The sequence below is a fragment of the Antrostomus carolinensis genome, unplaced genomic scaffold (genome assembly GCF_000700745.2).
Source record: "Antrostomus carolinensis isolate BGI_N321 unplaced genomic scaffold, ASM70074v2 scaffold8737, whole genome shotgun sequence".
NCBI classification, from domain to species: domain Eukaryota; kingdom Metazoa; phylum Chordata; class Aves; order Caprimulgiformes; family Caprimulgidae; genus Antrostomus; species Antrostomus carolinensis.
In genome coordinates, this window is record NW_010326580.1 from 29,413 (window position 1) to 46,438 (window position 17,026).

A 17,026-nucleotide genomic window follows, 5' to 3' on the forward strand; every position below is an offset into this window, starting at 1 on the left:
ACTAGCCTTCTGAACTGGTTATGTATTTAATAATTACTGTTTTCTATCTAGTACCATATCTATCACATCTAAGTCTCAAAAACATAACTTGTTTACTGTCCTGAAGGGTTCAGTTTGATCAGAAGCCATCCCAATGGATGGGTGACAGGAATGTTTTAGCCAACTCACTGCCAGGCAGACCTCAAATGCATAAAGTACCTTGGGCTCTTCCCACAAAAAGCTTCACTCCTTCCTCCAGCACTGGCATCGTGTGTTTCACAGGCGAATGTGGAGAACTGCTCTGTGTTGCAGGAGGAGGACAAGCTGCAGGAGTGCTCTGTGCTGAGATGAGCACCGCTGCAAGCTTGGGTTGTAGAGCATAGCTGCTGCCTCGCTCAGCACATTGTTGGCCTTGATGCTCTTGAGCTTCAGCCCTGGCATAGCTATCACAGAATTTTTTAAATGCAAACCTCAATAATACACAGCACTCCATGTTTTCTTCTGGTTTCAGCTTAAATTACTGTCTATTTAAAAACTTAGTGCTGTTCAAAAGATGAGTTAGACCCCTTAAGGGTTGTATACTTCAAAGCATATTGTTTAGTTATTGGAGGGTCATGACCATGCATTACAGGTATGATTCTCACTTTTATCTGCCTTGTGAACCAATACAACAATTTTCTCCTTAGCCTATGGTCTCTTTTCTGTTATGATTATGTTGTGGTGGTGACATTAAAAGAGTATGATGGTTGTGGATTAAAGGTGTCACTTCTATTAAAATCACAAATAACAATGTTTCTCAAATAATGTCTCTGTAGGTGGATGGAGGTCTGCTTGGAAGAAGAGCTGCCCCCAACTACAGAGCTGGAAGAAGGCTTAAGAAATGGTGTTTACCTTGCAAAACTTGCAAAATTCTTTGCCCCTAATGTGGTGTCAGACAAAAAGATCTACGATGTGGAGCAGGCACGCTATAAGGTAATAACTTTTGCACTTCTATCACAGGCAAATGTAATGTCTCTTCCAGCTCTCAAAGGTGCCCAAGCATGGTCGGTTAACTTTCTGCATCTCTTTCAGAAGACTGTCAGGACTAGATGGAAGACACAGCACTAAGAATTCAGCATGATAAGTTAGAAATGTTTTACCTAGAAAAACTACGTTAGTGTCACTTAATGTTTTTAAAACTGAACAAATTATACTTCTGGCTCCAGGGAGAATATGAGCATTTATACAATTACTTCTCATTAGGAATAGCAGCCCAAAACAAATCAATAATTAAACTTGATAAGTATTCAAATTTTTCCTCATCTTGTATAGGAGGACATTAACTTAATTAGAAATGTGTGTTTATTTTACCATATTTAACACCGAGAAGCAAAAAACCAAGCTACCGGTAATTAAACTTTGTTTGCTGCCTGTGTGAGCTGCTTGTTAACTTAAAGATCCTCAATAATTAAGAAACGTGTGTGTATGTATGTATGCAGTAGTCCCACAATGTAATGCATTATCTCAACAGGTAGAAGGGCAGAAAAAATTTGAAATATATGTTTTTAAGGTGTGATCACTGGCTGCTGTTTGAGAGTTGAGAAATTAAGCTGTTCTAGGTCCCACATGATTAACAGAACTATGATTAAGAATCCTGATTATATCTAAATGTTTTTCCTGAAAACCTCAAAAATTTGAGTTCAGGCTTCTTTTCCCCCTTTACCCTGACTCTTTAAAAATTTTAAAAAGACAACCAAACAAAACTTTCCCACTTTGCCCTTTTAACTGCTGCTGGTGTAGCCTGTAGGGAGGGTCAGGTATTCAGGTAGATCTGAAGAGTGACTAAGAACTCCTTATCTGTTCTCCTTAACAGCAGTGTTGAGCAGTGTTACCACTTCTGTATTTTGGAGGTAGTGGTTCCTGGTATTTGACAGCCAACCTTGACTCCCAAAGACTACTGAAAGGCTGTACAAATGGCAACTTCAGTCACAGTACACCCAGATGGGTACAAATCTGGCTTATGTTACATAAAAGAATGAGCTGGACAGTGTGGGACTGTTAATGTGTTGGGATACTTCAGTAGCGGGCTGTGACACTTTGGTCTCCAGTTTCCAACAAGGGAAAATTCCCTGAACTCAGCTTCAGGATATAAAATAGGGAAGCAACAGGAGGATCAGTAATTAGAGAATTTGCTTTATGTAGTTTTTATCATCTTCTCCTTCTCTGTTTCCAATAGAGATCTGGCCTTCATTTTCGACACACTGATAACACTGTGCAGTGGTTAAGAGCAATGGAGTCCATTGGTCTGCCTAAGGTAAGTTTTTAAATTTTAGCAAAGAAACTGGCTCAAGGCACTGACTCACTGCTATCTCCTTTCATCTGCTTCAACATAAATGGTTGCTCACTGTAAGTTTATGGGGAAGGAGTAATTCAGGAAACAAACCTGAAGAAAGCAGTGGGAGTGTCAGTTATGTGCTACTGCTGCCAGTGTGTGTGGGCTGAGGCTGCTGTGGGTGGAAATGCTCAGGGTCCTTCTCCTGTGGGAAGGAAAATGGGGATGCTAGCAGTGTTTTAGCTATATCTTATTGCTAGTACATTCTCTGTGGGGACCTGAAAGGAATATGCTTTAGAACAGAAAACTTAAATATTTGCTTCCTTTAGGTTACTACCTCTCACAGTGTCTCTTGCTGCCTCTTCCTCTTAATATATGTCCTGGTTTCTCTGCCTCTACCCTGTTTCCAGACTGTTCTTTCATGCTCCAGGGCATCTGTGTGGCTATGCTGCTGCTCCTCTTCTTCCAGCTCCTTTCTTGGGTCACCTCTCATATTTATCTTCCTCCTTATGGGTCTTCGTTTGTCTTCTCCCTGCTCTGCTGCAGTTTCTGGGCACCAGTGAGTCTTTTTTGGATTAAAATTCTTTAAGAAACAGCTGTGTGGAAACACCTACTCTTCTTGTTTGGACATTTCAGCACCCATGCACAGCCTAGGGCGAGTACTCCCTTGCCCAGGCTGCCCAGCTGCTCCGGGGTGCCTGGGTGGGGGCAGCCCTGGCACTGCAGTCAGGCACAGTGGGGATGCTCAGACAGCTGCCTGAAGGGCTACAGGGACTGGTGGCCAGTCACTGTGGGCAAACTCATTGTAGGTGTCCATAAGCAGAAAAGGACACCCATGACTGCCCCCAGAAATGCCATAGAGATGGGGAGGGTCCTGCTTCTCCCAGGTCAGGCTTTTTTTGTCTCACTCGAGTCCTACATTCAGCTGGCTGATTTCCAACCTGCCATCCCTCCTCTGAAAGATTTTGCTTCTGTTGTGGAGGATGATCATGGCCAAAAGCTTTTCTGAGTCTCCTCCCAAAGCTGTTGTGAGTAAATGATGAAGAGGGCACTGTGCTCCTGACTTAATTTTGTCCTATTAGCCATGGGATGGCGCAGCCCTGAGTGCTCGGCTTGGGCTGGAAGTATGCTGCCAACTCTCACGGTTAGCTAAGTCTTTTATTTTATTTTTGTGGAGAAACAGTGTTCAGTGACTGGGACTGAGTCCAGGAACAAATTAGTGGCAGAACCAGAACTGGAAATTACAATGTGACTTTTTGGCTAAATTGCTTGATATTCCTCTCTCTGAATATCTTTCTCTGTAAATGACATATTCACAAAGTTAGGGGTGCTGGCAATTAGAATCTTGCATTTTTAAACCATACTTGATAGGTTTGGCTTGTACTGAGGCTCTGCAAACTGTAATTGCATCCCAGGTTTTGGGTGTTTGCAGGAGGACAAGCCCTACTAGCTGAGCTTGTGCCAAAGGGACTTTTCTAAAAATCGTGCTGAAATGCTGCCTGCTCGTCTTCCTTTTTCCCTACTCTTGTTAAGTAGCTTTTATGCTTTATTAAATTCCTTATAAAAACTACTGATAAAGTTAAAATAACATCAGAAAAGACTTAATTCATAACTGTATAAAAGTAACTGCTGAATTTCTTTAAGTTTAAGGTATGGTTCTGCAGAGAGCTCATTTTAGCTACTTTTCTGCTCAGGAATATATCTTCTTGTTTAACTGTGTGCTCTTTGTTTTTCAGATCTTTTATCCAGAGACGACAGATGTCTACGATAGGAAAAACATCCCTAGAATGATATATTGCATTCACGCTCTAAGGTAACTAGTGATGGGAGTAAAAGTTAAAGTAACTGCCAAATCTAGGAGTGTGTCTTGAAATAGCTTTGGGGTAACCAGTATATAAAAATCTGTCAGAATTTACAAGTTCATTAATTTAAAATTGGATACAAAAGTCCCCCTTTGTCAGGACTATTGGCTGAATTATTTTCAAAACAGAAATGAAAGACTATTGAATTTAGCACAGACATTCTCTCTCAACGAGTACACCCCCTCACAAAGTGCACATACCATTTCAAAACACGTACTGCAACGAAAACCAATTAAATGAGCAAAAACTAGGCAAAATATTAGTACAACCATGGGGCAGACATACTGATTAGAGTGAAAGTGATGAAGAACTGACATCTTTATGTCCCAGAAGAAGAGTAAAAAATTACTGTATTCTGAGGTCATTCATGAAAAAATTAACATTTTCCAAGATTTTAAAGTTCTGAGCAGCTTGAGTTTGAATGTTTGCCTACACTACTGAAGGTAGAACTTAAATATTTTTTTGTCCTGCCTTAAGGATTTTCTTGATGTTGAGTACTAAAAGTTACAAACATCTGCCTCGTACTGTCCCTGGTGTGAGGGGCAGTGGTGTTGGCAGACAGCTCCTCCCTACTGTGGGTCTCCTAACTCATTTCCTGCACATGGAGACCTTTTTCTTTCATTACTTTCTTGCAACTAGGCTTGCAGAGAACTCAATTAACTCCTGCCCCAAACTCTTGTACCTTCTTAATGGTGTTCAAAGGCACATCAGCTGCTCCAGGGCTATTGGTCAGGAACTATTCAATACATGATGTAACTGAAATTTTTTTAAGGTATAATCCTTGAAATTATGTGCCTGCTCTTGCACTCTGCTATGTGCACTCACTACCAAAAAATAAGACATACCAATAAAGTTCATTATATTTCTTTTAAGTGCTAGACGTTTGGAGCTGACAACCCTGGTATTTTTTTGTCATCTTTGACAAGTGTTGCCACTTGAAGTTGTTATGCCTGGCATAGTATTAACTAGACAGTATCACCAGGACTGTCTGGGGGCAGCTCTTGCCTAAAACTTGGTAGTGCAGTCTGTTCTGTCAGCAAGTGTCTTGTGTAAGCTTGAAGTATTTCCTGAAGTGGATGCCTGGGGCTCTGATGTTAACCAGCTCAGACTGACACAGTGGGCAGTGTGCCCCTCTGGCCACGTTGTGGGCTTCTCGGATGTTTTGCACAAGGTGGAAGAACACAATAATGTTTTCCAATATTTGCTTCATCATGTACAGAGTAGAACTTTATCAACTGTGGATTTGAATGCTACGTGAACAATAAACCTCAACAGTCAGATAGCTTCTGAAGATCATAGAATCATAGAATGGCTTGGGTTGGAAGAGACCTTAAAGATCATATACTTTCAACCCCCCTGCTGTGGACAGGGTTGCCAACCACTAGATGATGCTGCCCAAGGCCCCATCCAACCTGGCCTTCAGTGCTTCCAGGGATGGGGCCTCCACAACTTCTGTGGGTATCCTGTTCCAGTGACTCACCACCTTCTGGGTGAAAAATTTCATCCTAATATCTAACCTAAATCTTCCCTTTCTCAGTTTAAAACCATCTCCCCTTGTCCTATCACTGTCTGCCCATGTAAAAAGTAACTCTGTCTCCTGTTTATAAGAGTCTTGGCAATAACTCTTTTCATCCTGAACTGAATTTTGCAATGAATGGGTTGACCTTTGGTAGAAGTTTTCCTTTCTCCATCTTGACATACCCCAGGATTTATGCCAGTATCGGAATTAATCTGTGTTTTCCCAGCTTTCACTTCCAAGTATGCCTCATTTAAATTACTTTTCCTTGCTGCATATCAACACAATGCTGTAACTCTGTTCTTACAAACCACTATTTTAGAAATTAACTTCATATCAAATGTGTCAAGCCACACTGAACGGGAGTAGGTCTGCAGTGCTTTCACTTACGATGCTTTCCAATTAAAGTGTAGGGTCCTACACCTATGCAGGATGTAAGAATTGAAGAAGCAGTTGTTGAGCTTCATTTATTTCCATGCCTTTTCCTAAAATGCATGTCCTAAGCCCTTCACTGAAGTCTTTAAAATCAAACTCCAGTGTTGGTATTGAATGGCATACAGTCTACATTGAAAGCAGTCTGGGAAACAACAGAATTAAGGACAGGTGACTTGCTAGGCCAGCAGTGTTCCCATTTGGGCTGGCATCCGAGGAACACAGAGATGTGGGAGTCCAGTTCTGTTCCCCTTCTGCTCTTGTAACTTCTGAACTGCTGGTGTCTGTCCCCCCAGCTCCATGCCACGCACCCCACCTGTTCTACCCTGCATCCTCTCCAGGGAATCACAGGGTTCACCAAAGCTGGAAAAGTCTGTGTCCCTGTTCTCAGGATCTAGCACCACAGCATCTAGAAAGAGAAATTGCAAGCAGGCTCTTCACCTTTGCAACTGTAGCATATGCCATCTTTAGCTGAGATTTTTTTCTACATTAATTTGTTTATGCACAGTCAGTGTGCATAATTTAAGTGCTTAAAATTGATGAGATTAATTTTAATTTACCCCTTTAAGAAGCATGAAATAGCCTTAACTGTAGGTAATAGGAGCAAAAAACCTCTATCTAAAGAGTCTATTTGACACCTGAAATGTTAACATTTCACAGGAAAAGTCTTTGTTTTTTGGGGGTTTTGCCAATCTTAGAGCTTCTAGAGGGCCTGAAGATTAGACAATAACTCTAAGCAAAATAGTTTAAATATATTTTTAGGATATGTCCTGGTTCAAGTCTGACATTAAAACCATTGCACTTACACTATGTGGAACAACTTGTACTGTTGAATACACTGCTCTGGTGGGAAGGAGTGTCTTAGGAAACAATTGCTAGAGTCCTGTTCAATATAATTACCTTTTTGCTTTTCTCCTGTTGAAACATCAACACTTAAAAGCCTCACTTGAAAAATACAAAGGCATAGATTTTATTTCTTGCACCATTTTTCTCGTGAAAGCTGATTTGGATTTGTTCCAGGACTAAATGAGGTTAAGAACTGCTTCATTTAAATTAAGATACTAACAGTGATTCTTGTTCATAAATAGCAAGGCTTGTGAGATTTTTTTTTTCTCTGAAAAATTTTGTTTTCATGTGATCTCTGTAAGCAGATCACTACTACAACCTGGACAAACTATACTTCTGAAGCTGGACAGCTTCAAAACATTGTTTTTCCAGGAAGTGGAATAACAAGCACATGTCTTAAAAAACAAACAAACCAAACCAAAAAACAACACCCCCCCACAAAAAAACCCCTTCAAAACAAACACCCCCCCACACACCCAAAAAAAACCCCAAACCACGCTATTTTCATATCTGTTTTTTATGGCATGTTATACATGAACTAAGCATAAAATATGAACCATGAACCTGATATGAACTACAGATCTGTGTGGGCAATGCAAAAAGAACTTCACCTGGGGACTGCTCTTTCCCCTTTTTCTCCCTTGCTCCTGATGCCTCATATTCAGATTTCCTAACCCCAAGACCCCCTGATTTTGATTTTTATGTGGGTTCCCGGAGGTTCAAGTTATACCACAAAAGCATTAGGCAAGCTGTTTCAAGTGAAATTATACCTTAATACAGAGTAGAAGAGTCTTTTTGTTCCCTACAAGACTTGAAGCACATTTTCAGCACCACCTGGTGGTGAATAACTTTATTCAAAGGAGCATAGGAAGTAACACACACTGCTCAATATCCTCCTGGAAGCACTAAACAGCAAAAATTTGAGTCTCTAATGTTCGTATCACCTTTTCTTCCTCTGTATTTTTATTGTGGTGACCCCCAAAAAGCCAGCATAGTCCCGTGATGCTGCTGATCTCCATAACTGTTTGTATGACACCCAGTGATTTGTCCAGGACTGTGTCCCTGTCTCAAACTTAGAGTAAAATATCTTTAAAAACCCACAAGGAAAGACTGGCCAGCTGATCGGGGTAACAGAGGAATCTGGTTCATTGCTATAGTAATGTGGCTTTTTTCCCTGCTATAGTTAAGTTGCATTTAAGACTGCTTTGAAAGGAGAATCACAATGGCCCTTGTTTTGGGGGGCTGCAGCAGTTAAGAGTGTAGTCCTGTATGAGATGTGCTGTTGTATACCTCCAGGTCATGACAGGGCAGACAAGTAGCTGTGGTAGCATGGAAGATGAAAAGCTGATTCTGGGTGCTCTCAAATAAATGTGATAGCTACAAATACTTGCTTTGAAATACTACCCTGTAATTTGCTAATAGCAAAAAACCCACAACCAAACCCAGCAACAAAACCCAAAAAAGAAATGTGCTTCTGTAGAAACAAAAACCCTAAGCCACAATGCACATTTGCAATGTGTGAAGTGAGGGTGAAGTCATTTAAAACAGAGGTGCAAAATAATCCTTTTGGAGGAATGAATTATTTAAGTCTTGTTTTTAAAAACTACCTTTTTGATTCCTTCCTGCAAAATTTGTTTGTTTATTGCATAAATTATAGAAACAGCATTCTTTTGTAGATAAATATGTGCCTTATGTTTGGAAGATATTGAGAAAATATGGATGTACTCAGCTGTTTAAGATAGCACCCCAGAGCTCTAGGAATAATAAGTATCAATATTTTTCATGCTATATGAAACAAAATATTAGTTCCTGGATAGCACTTTAAATTGAACTTTCTTCATTTTCCAAAAGCTAAATAGCTAATGACACAGATAGATTTGAGATGGTCCTTGATCCTCTACACTTAGTAAGAAAGGTGTCAGTGATTTGTGTATCTTCAGCTATTAATTTCAGGGATGTAATAGTGCAAGTCAAAACAGTACATAGATCCAAAGCTATAAGCTGTTCTAAAGTGCATTCACATCTTGATTTTTTTTTTTTAAATGGTAGCTTTTTAATTTCTTTAATTGTCTTCCACTAAGGTTTTCTACTTGTTTACACATCCCCTGTGATCTCAGATATGCTGATAGTGCCTCTTTCTTAGAGATGCTTCTTTAAAACATCAAGTCAAAAAATACTTTTCTTTCTGTAAGACTTAAAAATACAGCATAAGGAAAACTGTAGGGTTAATTTGCTTTGTGTTGGCCTGTGAAAGTCTTGGGTTAAAGGACAAGCCTCATAAAAACACTTTTGTCTTGTACAGAAAGTGAACACTTAAGCCACATACAGGACTTTTAATTCTAATTTTCTTCTTTGCAGTTTATATCTGTTCAAACTAGGATTAGCACCGCAGATCCAGGACCTACTGGGAAAAGTAGACTTTACAGGTAATAAACTGCTTATCTAATCATATGTCGATGGTTTCTTCACCTAGTAAATCTGCTAACATTGTGCATATTTTCTATTATGGTCTTTCTCCTCCCACAAGGTTGTTCTGAACACATATTAATTAAATAGATGGGAGGTTGCTATTTTTAATGAATGTCAGTCTCTGAAAGACAGAAGGGAGTGAATTTGCATGGAATACTTGTCGTATCTTAGATTCCTTTAAAATGGGGAGGAAAAACTGCTAAGAATCCCTGATTTCAAAAACATTGCACCTGTATTTGTAGGTATGGTGATTCATAATGAAATTCTTATGCTTCTATTCTAATAATATTTCTTTTTTTTATGTAAACAGAGGAAGAAATCAGCAACATGAGAAAGGAGCTAGAGAAGTATGGTATACAGATGCCATCCTTTAGTAAAATTGGTGGGATTCTGGCCAGTGAATTATCAGTGGATGAAGCTGCATGTAAGTGTGGCTCTTACTGTTTTCTACTCGATACTTCGACAGAACACTAACAAAATACTTCGTGTTTTAACTCACCTGGTTTGCCACTTCTTAATAAATAACAAGAAAGCAAGCAAGTTTTCACTTACTATCACACTGCATCATTGTTACAGATATCTTACAATTTTTCAGTCTGCATTTTTGAGCATCTCCATTGAATCATATGAAGTGATACTAGAAACAAAGATTTCTTACAATCTTTTGCATGGGTTGAATGTTTTGATAGCTAGTGCTTCTCTAGAATGATTAATTGAGCTCTGCATGTGCTTCTGCACCCTAGTGGGTACAATGGAGATGACCATGGGAACCAGGTGTCTTCTCTGTGCCTCCTTTCTGTGTTGGGCTCTTGTAGCTTTTCTGAAACACTTGATGAGGTTGCTGAGGACAAGGCTACAGACAGACAACTCTCTTGTGTATGGTGGTACATATGTGGAGGAACCACTTGCCTCCCTGGGCAGCTTTCGATTTGTCAGACCACTGGTGTGTGGCCCACAGCATGGCAGAACCCTGATGCAGGGCACATCCTGCTGGTGCATCCAAAATAAGCTTTTTCCTTTTGGGGGGATTGATTCACAGTTATGGTCCTTTTGAGTCTATCCTGAACAGCTTCCAATCAAAATCCAAATTAAATGGTTTTTTGCTGCTGGAGCCTATTTTTTTTCCCCATTTCATTTTTTTGTGGAATGAAGTACTTTATTACAAAAAAAAAAAAAAAAAAAAAAAAAACCAACAAAAAAAACAACAACAAAAAAAAAACCACAACATGAACTTAAATGACATAAAATGAAGTGTGTCCACTTAATCCACACTTGAGCTCTGGAGACTTTGTTCAAAATCCTACCCTTTTTCAGAAGGGCAACCTGAAGAACAGAAAGGCTGGCTTGAGTATGTTCAATGGCACAGTGGGTCATTAATACAAACTGGTTACATACCATAGACTGTACAAGGGGCAGTGGGGGAAGTAAAGGCTGTGTTAGAATTAAGTTCCATTGCAACCTTGATAAACCTTGCAAAGTGTCATAATTGAAACAAGCTTATCCATTATCTTAGTGTGCTGAAATTTCCAGACCTTAACTTAAAACATACTTCCTCACTGCCTGTGTTCTATATTTTGGAGCCTGCTATAGCTTAATATGTGCATACTTCTGCAAAGCTAGCTCTTCAAATACTGCCTTTGGTCGTGGGGGTAGTTTGTCTCCTTTTTTTAGGAAATTTTCAGAGATTTAGTAACTACCAAACTTTTCCTTCCTTCCCCGAATAAGAAAGGGCTGCAACTTCCTTCTCTGCAAGCTTATTATAGTGTGCATAGGGTTTCCTTCAACTTCTAAAGTGTTTTCAGTTGTCCATAGAAAAGCAGAGTTTCCTGGTGCTAACTCTGTCTCTCTGGGCAAGGAGTGTGCTGTAGATAACATGCCCTGCCCCAGAACAGGAAACATCTGCTACAGGAACCCTCATGCACTAGTGAGGTTGGATGTGGAGATCCTGCCAGAGGAAAGGGTCTACCACACTGCTTCTGAAATGAAGTAAGCAAATGGAGACATGAAGTGAAACAACCACTGATGACAACTGCTGTGTTGTCAGCAATAGTAGAAATCCATGTGCAAATACTAAGCTCAAGTACTTTCAAAGTGAGCTTATACTGCAGGTAACCCTCACTGTTATTCGGAGTCTCCAGGCTACACTTTCAAGCCCAGTCAGGCTTCTCACTTTCTCTTGGTAGCTGTGTTCACAACATCCACCGATACCTGTCCACATCTCTCCTAACCTTTAATGTCTGTAAAATCTTCGAGATTAATGTGCCACCAGACAATCACTGGGATCTCTTTTTAACACAAAGGTGCAGATAAACTGTAGCTCTAGTTAAAATCCTTAATCTAGACTGATTTTAGAGCCAAATGTGTGCAGGGAATACCTGGGAGGTGTGTGTTAGCTATTACTCTGCACCTCATTCAGCTGCAAGTGGCTTTAATTTTGTACATTTATGTAAATTTGCTATGTGGAAAAACAAGAGCATTTCTGACTCCCAAATAAATTTGGGATTCAAGTATTTGTTTAGTAGCTGAAGTTTTCTTGTTTCTCAAAGGAAAGGTTTAAGACTTAAGCTGGTCAATGACTATGGTGAATCCTCTGCCCCTTTTTCGCCTTTTAGAATCGTAGAAACATAGAATGGTTTGGGTTGGAAGGGACCTTAAAGGTCATCTAGTTCTAACCCCACTGCCATGAGTTGGGACACCTTCCACTAGACCAGGTTGCTCAAAACTGGCCTTGCTCAACCTGTCCTTGAACACTTCCAGGGAGGGAGAATTCACGACTTCTTTGGGCAACCTGTAGGTGACAGAAGTAGGGTACCGGTACATCACTGTTTCTCTGTTTCCCTGGCTGCTCATGGGGATCCTCAGTTAGGAGAGGAGCCAGTTCATCCCAGGCAGACTTAGATGTGGTGTGCAGGGCTGCACCTTGCCTGGGGAGTCTTTAACTATGTACTATGTTTCCTGGAGTTTGAATTTCCTTATTCTTGTGCAGTATCTATTGTTCAGATATAGTTAATTCAGACAATACTTTCATGTCTCCTATCTTTATGGACACAAAAGCAGCTTTAAGAGAAACTACTGAAAATGTTTTAAATTCCTGCATATAATTGTCTTCTAAATGACATAGGACTCAATAAAATGTAACTCATGTTCTATTTTCTGTCAGGAAAATAGTAAACTCTATTTGGTAGAAGGGCGAATATAGTCAGACAGCAATGTGCCAACTTTGAGCAAACACTGAGTGCTTTTGTTGCTGCAGTCTAGGGAAACATTAGCAGTGGGATGTTTGAAGGGGAACGTGTAAATTGTTGAACATCTATTAAACACTAATTTCAAATAAATCAGAAGAAACAGTGATAGTTTTGAATGTGTTTTACTTCCTGAAATTTAGGATTGTGCTTTTGGTTTTAGTGCATGCAGCAGTAATAGCGATTAACGAAGCTATTGAGAAGGGAATAGCTGAGCAAACCATTGCAACTCTGAGGAACCCAAATGCAATGTTGTTAAACGTGGATGAGAAACTTGCACAGGACTATCAGAATGAACTCTTTGAAGCTAAAAGGAGAAAAGAATCAAATGCAAGACTTAAGGTAGTGGTATTTTATTAGCACTCCTAGTATACATGTTCATTCATGTTGCTTCTCATGCTGTAGTGTAACCATTTTAAAGATTAACTTAAATTAATGTTAAAATTAGTGCAATTACGGGGAAAAAAACCCCACTTTCAAGCTAATTAAGATAAATAATACTAATGCAACAAGCTGACAGTCAATTTTAAGAGTATGATTACTAATGAGTATGATGTAGCTTAAGTTTGACCAAAGGATAAAATACTGGCAGACTAAAAAAAAGAGACTGGTTTTCCTCTATTAGCTGCTTTAGAAATTAAAAAGATGCAAAACAAATGACACCTTTTTTGAGCATAAAGTATAACCTCTTACACAGATCTTTAACGTGACATTATTTGCTTTGTTTTTTATGAGCGCTAATGCTTTCTGTAGCTGAAAAATGTTACACTAGATTTACATGAAGCAGAAAATGCTTTAAATATTGCTCAGTCAGTTACCATGAAGTGCTAATTTTTTTAGTTCATGTGGTCAACAAATTTCTTTACAAATACATCCAGAAAATAGTTCAACTGATGCAGTTTTAATGACTCCCACTAGTAGCTTTTCTCTCTGCAAAGTTTTTGTGTGTACTAGCAACAATTTTGTTTTTGTAGAATGACACGATCTCTGAAGAAGAGAGAGACGTCTATGAGGAGCTGCTGACACAAGCTGAGATTCAAGGCAATATCAATAAGATAAACAGTAAGCCACCTCTGGATCCTATGGAAGTGTACACGTAATGTGATCTCCCAGTTTCCAGCTGAACATGACTTGAATCCACAGGAATAAACAAAATATTTCTGTGGAAACTTATAAAACATGCAGAAGTAGCTAATATCTGTCTACAACAGTTTTTTCTTTCTGCTCCTTCTTTACTAATCTTTCAGGGGGCTAATGTCTGTGTGGTTTTTGCTGTAAGGATTCTTCAGTTCAGAATCAAATCATTTTATTGCCTGCTCTGTTTCATTATGTTTGAGTTTCTTTTTTGTGCAGAATACTGTAAATTTTGACCCCCTCTTCTATATATAGCTGAAATTCATAAGCTTCCATAGCTGTTGCTCCCACATGGGCTCACACAGAGATGGAGACTCCCTTTGTAGGACTGGTCTTGAAATAGATAATCCTCTGCTGGATAAAGATTGCCACTCTAGTTAGCTTTTACAAGAAGTGAGACAATGGCAGCAATGGACTTCTTTTTGCAAAAGTGTATTTGCTGTTTATAAGCATTGTTTTCATTTCAGTTCACATAGCTTTAGTCCAAGTGAATGAGGCTATTGACCGGCAAGATGAAGTGGCACTAATAGCAGGTTTGAACCATCCTGCTCTGAGCCTACTTGAAGTTCTGCCGCAAAATTCCTCATGGTACCTATTGCAATTGTGCGATTCTAAAGAACAGAAAATGCAGGTAATTCAATGGAATGGGCACTACACATCAGTTTCCATTTTTTTTCTGATTTTAATGCAGAGAGAAATTGCCTTTACTCTGCCTTCAGTAGTATCACTTATGAAGGAGTTTTATAAAGGTTTTAGAATAACTGATGTACTAATGGACACCAAGGTAGCTGCATTTGCTCTATAGAGCATGATGCCCTTATAAGTAGTAACTAAGATATAAGAAGAAAATTTGAGATATAGCATGCAGCCCCTAATACTATGTTTGCTTTGAATATGGGTTATGAGAGCAATAAAATGTAATATTGAATCATTAACAGCAAATGAAAAAGTCAATTGTATTTTAATGAGAAAATCCTTAATTTTGAGTAAGGTGAAAGTCAAAGGGAAAGATTAATGCTGTGTTTACTGTGACATTGTATTTGATGCACAGGGGACAGTATAATCAAATCAAATCCCAATCAAGGGGTTTTAATCCTTATCTCCCATCAAACTTAAAAGCATAATTAAATCTTTTTTTCTGATCTGTTAGATAGCAGGGGTTCCAAATATGCTCGACAAAAGTGAAATACAGAAAGAAGTTAGTGTTGCCAATGTGGAAGCTGAGGCTCACAAGCTTAGTGAGTAACTGTTTTAATACTCATTTTTTACCATCATTGTTTAATTATGTTAAGCTGGTTAATTGAATACACTATTTCTTGCATGTAAACAAGGTTTCTCCAACTGAAACCATATGCATTGCATTTTGTTTTTGTAACTGTTCTTCTTAGTGTCACAATTGTCAATTCACCAATCTGCGCTGCATTGGGTATACTCTTATCTAATGTAGCTAACACTTTTTTCTTTGAATAATTTGAGCCTCTGGTAAACACAGGCTAAAACTGATGACAATGCATGGCTTGGTAGCTTGAACAAATATTATAAGTGCAGTATTAATCCTCACTTGGGAACAATGACCATCCTTGTAGAATTAAAATCAAATGATCACATGGAAAAGTATTTTGCAATCACATCGCAGAGGAAAATTATTCTCACTTTCAGACACACATATCTAAATCTAACCTGTTCTTAGCCTGCTAAGAATGTCACAAGACAAATATTAAAATTTGTAAAAAATATAGTTAAGGGGGATCTAAATTTGCAGTGCATGTACTGCTGCTTTTGACTGGAAACTTCTTTGCTAGGAAGTTCAGCTTTGGTTAAACTGCTGTCATTTCATGCTACATCTGGGCATGGCTTAGTGGCTGTTTTGTCTCTGGTATTATTTCCAATGCTTTGAATCCAGGCTGATTGCTTTTTGTAATGTGCAACTGTGAGGTGAACCTAAGCCAGAAGATAAGTTGGACTTCCTACTTCAAATGTTAGCCTATTTTAGATTAGTTAGACATGGTGAGCAGTACTTTCTCCAAAAGAGTTGCTCCTTGGTAAAGGAAATGAGAAAGAAAATTGTGATGTATGAAGAGCACTAACAGTGATCTGGAGAACAACTTATTTCTTACGTTTGGTTTGAAAAGTAAAAAATAGTGGGGTTTTTATTGGAATGTGAACAATGTAAAGTGTGTTTTGCAAGTTGCATGCTCAGTTCCTGAATTAGATAGAAATCAGTAGCTTGGTTATTGACTACAGAGCTACTCTAGTCCATTTGTGGATTCTGACTCTTTTCTTCTTTACCCTCTTCTCTATAAAAGCTTCCAGGCTGTAGCTTTGAGAGCTTTTCCTTTTTCTAACCTCAGGAAGGCCCACTAGAGAGAGCCTTCAAGAACAACACAGGCTCACATTACCATGCTTCATAGCAATTGAAATCAGAGGCAAGGGGGTTGTTTAGATGGACCTGGTTACTTAGAAAAGTTTTCAAATTCTTTTTGTATGGTAAGATCTGAATGTTGCTGCATATGTGAACTGTGAATGGTGGCTGCTGTACATGCAATCTTGTACAGACTTGAGCAGTCAGTGGTCACTAAAAACATTCCCTGGATAATAGTATACAGAAAAGCCAAATGGTAAGGTGGAGTAGTTTGAGGTTATTTTGCTGATGGAAATGACATTTACCTAATTGTCATTCTTTACTCTTCCATATGTGCTCTAACCTTCAAGGTTGTTTCCCTTTGCTCAAGACCAGAGTGGTCCCTTGTAAAACATGTTCCTGGGTGTGTCCTGGCCTGGGTTTCCTCAGATCTGTCTCCTTCAGGTGTGCAATTATGGTGGCTCTGACTAAGCTAAAAGGTGTTGTAAGGTTTCTGCAGCTGTCCAAGTGGGAACAGTTCTTCAGCATTTTTCTACTGGGGTTCAAACCTCTGTTGAAGTCAGTTCAGCAAAAAGCAAAACAGGCGAGTTGTTCAGGTTCTGAAAGGGTGGTCTGTTTAATCTGAAATTTGAGCTGTAGAGAAGGGGATAATTTCAAGATGACAGTGCTTATGATTGACTGGTCTTCCACACTTAGAAAGGAACATGTGGTAGCATTCAGAGGAAGTCCTATTAGCAGTAGTGCATGGTTTTTCAGTTCAGCTACTGAAAATTCCAACTCCCCAACATGTTTGGCTGGTTTCTACCAGGCATCCTGAAATGGACAATAAAAATGTGTTGCAGGACAGGCTTGTTCTAGCTAGCTGAGTTAGGT

General features: G+C 39.2%; 1 protein-coding gene across 1 annotated transcript in view; it reads left to right on the plus strand.

Moving 5' to 3' along the window:
• Positions 1–599: 599 nt before the first annotated feature.
• Positions 600–17,026, plus strand: part of LOC104527802 (ras GTPase-activating-like protein IQGAP1) — a gene marked incomplete at its 3' end in the record, with an annotated part of 45,181 nt that continues 28,754 nt past the window's right edge. The window contains exons 1-10 of the mRNA XM_029085871.1: positions 600–610; positions 795–951; positions 2,195–2,272; positions 4,027–4,103; positions 9,305–9,372; positions 9,726–9,839; positions 12,821–12,999; positions 13,632–13,719; positions 14,259–14,422; positions 14,942–15,029. Of these exons, the coding sequence (XP_028941704.1) occupies positions 600–610; positions 795–951; positions 2,195–2,272; positions 4,027–4,103; positions 9,305–9,372; positions 9,726–9,839; positions 12,821–12,999; positions 13,632–13,719; positions 14,259–14,422; positions 14,942–15,029 (1,024 nt within the window). The remainder of the gene's footprint in view (positions 611–794; positions 952–2,194; positions 2,273–4,026; positions 4,104–9,304; positions 9,373–9,725; positions 9,840–12,820; positions 13,000–13,631; positions 13,720–14,258; positions 14,423–14,941; positions 15,030–17,026) is intronic.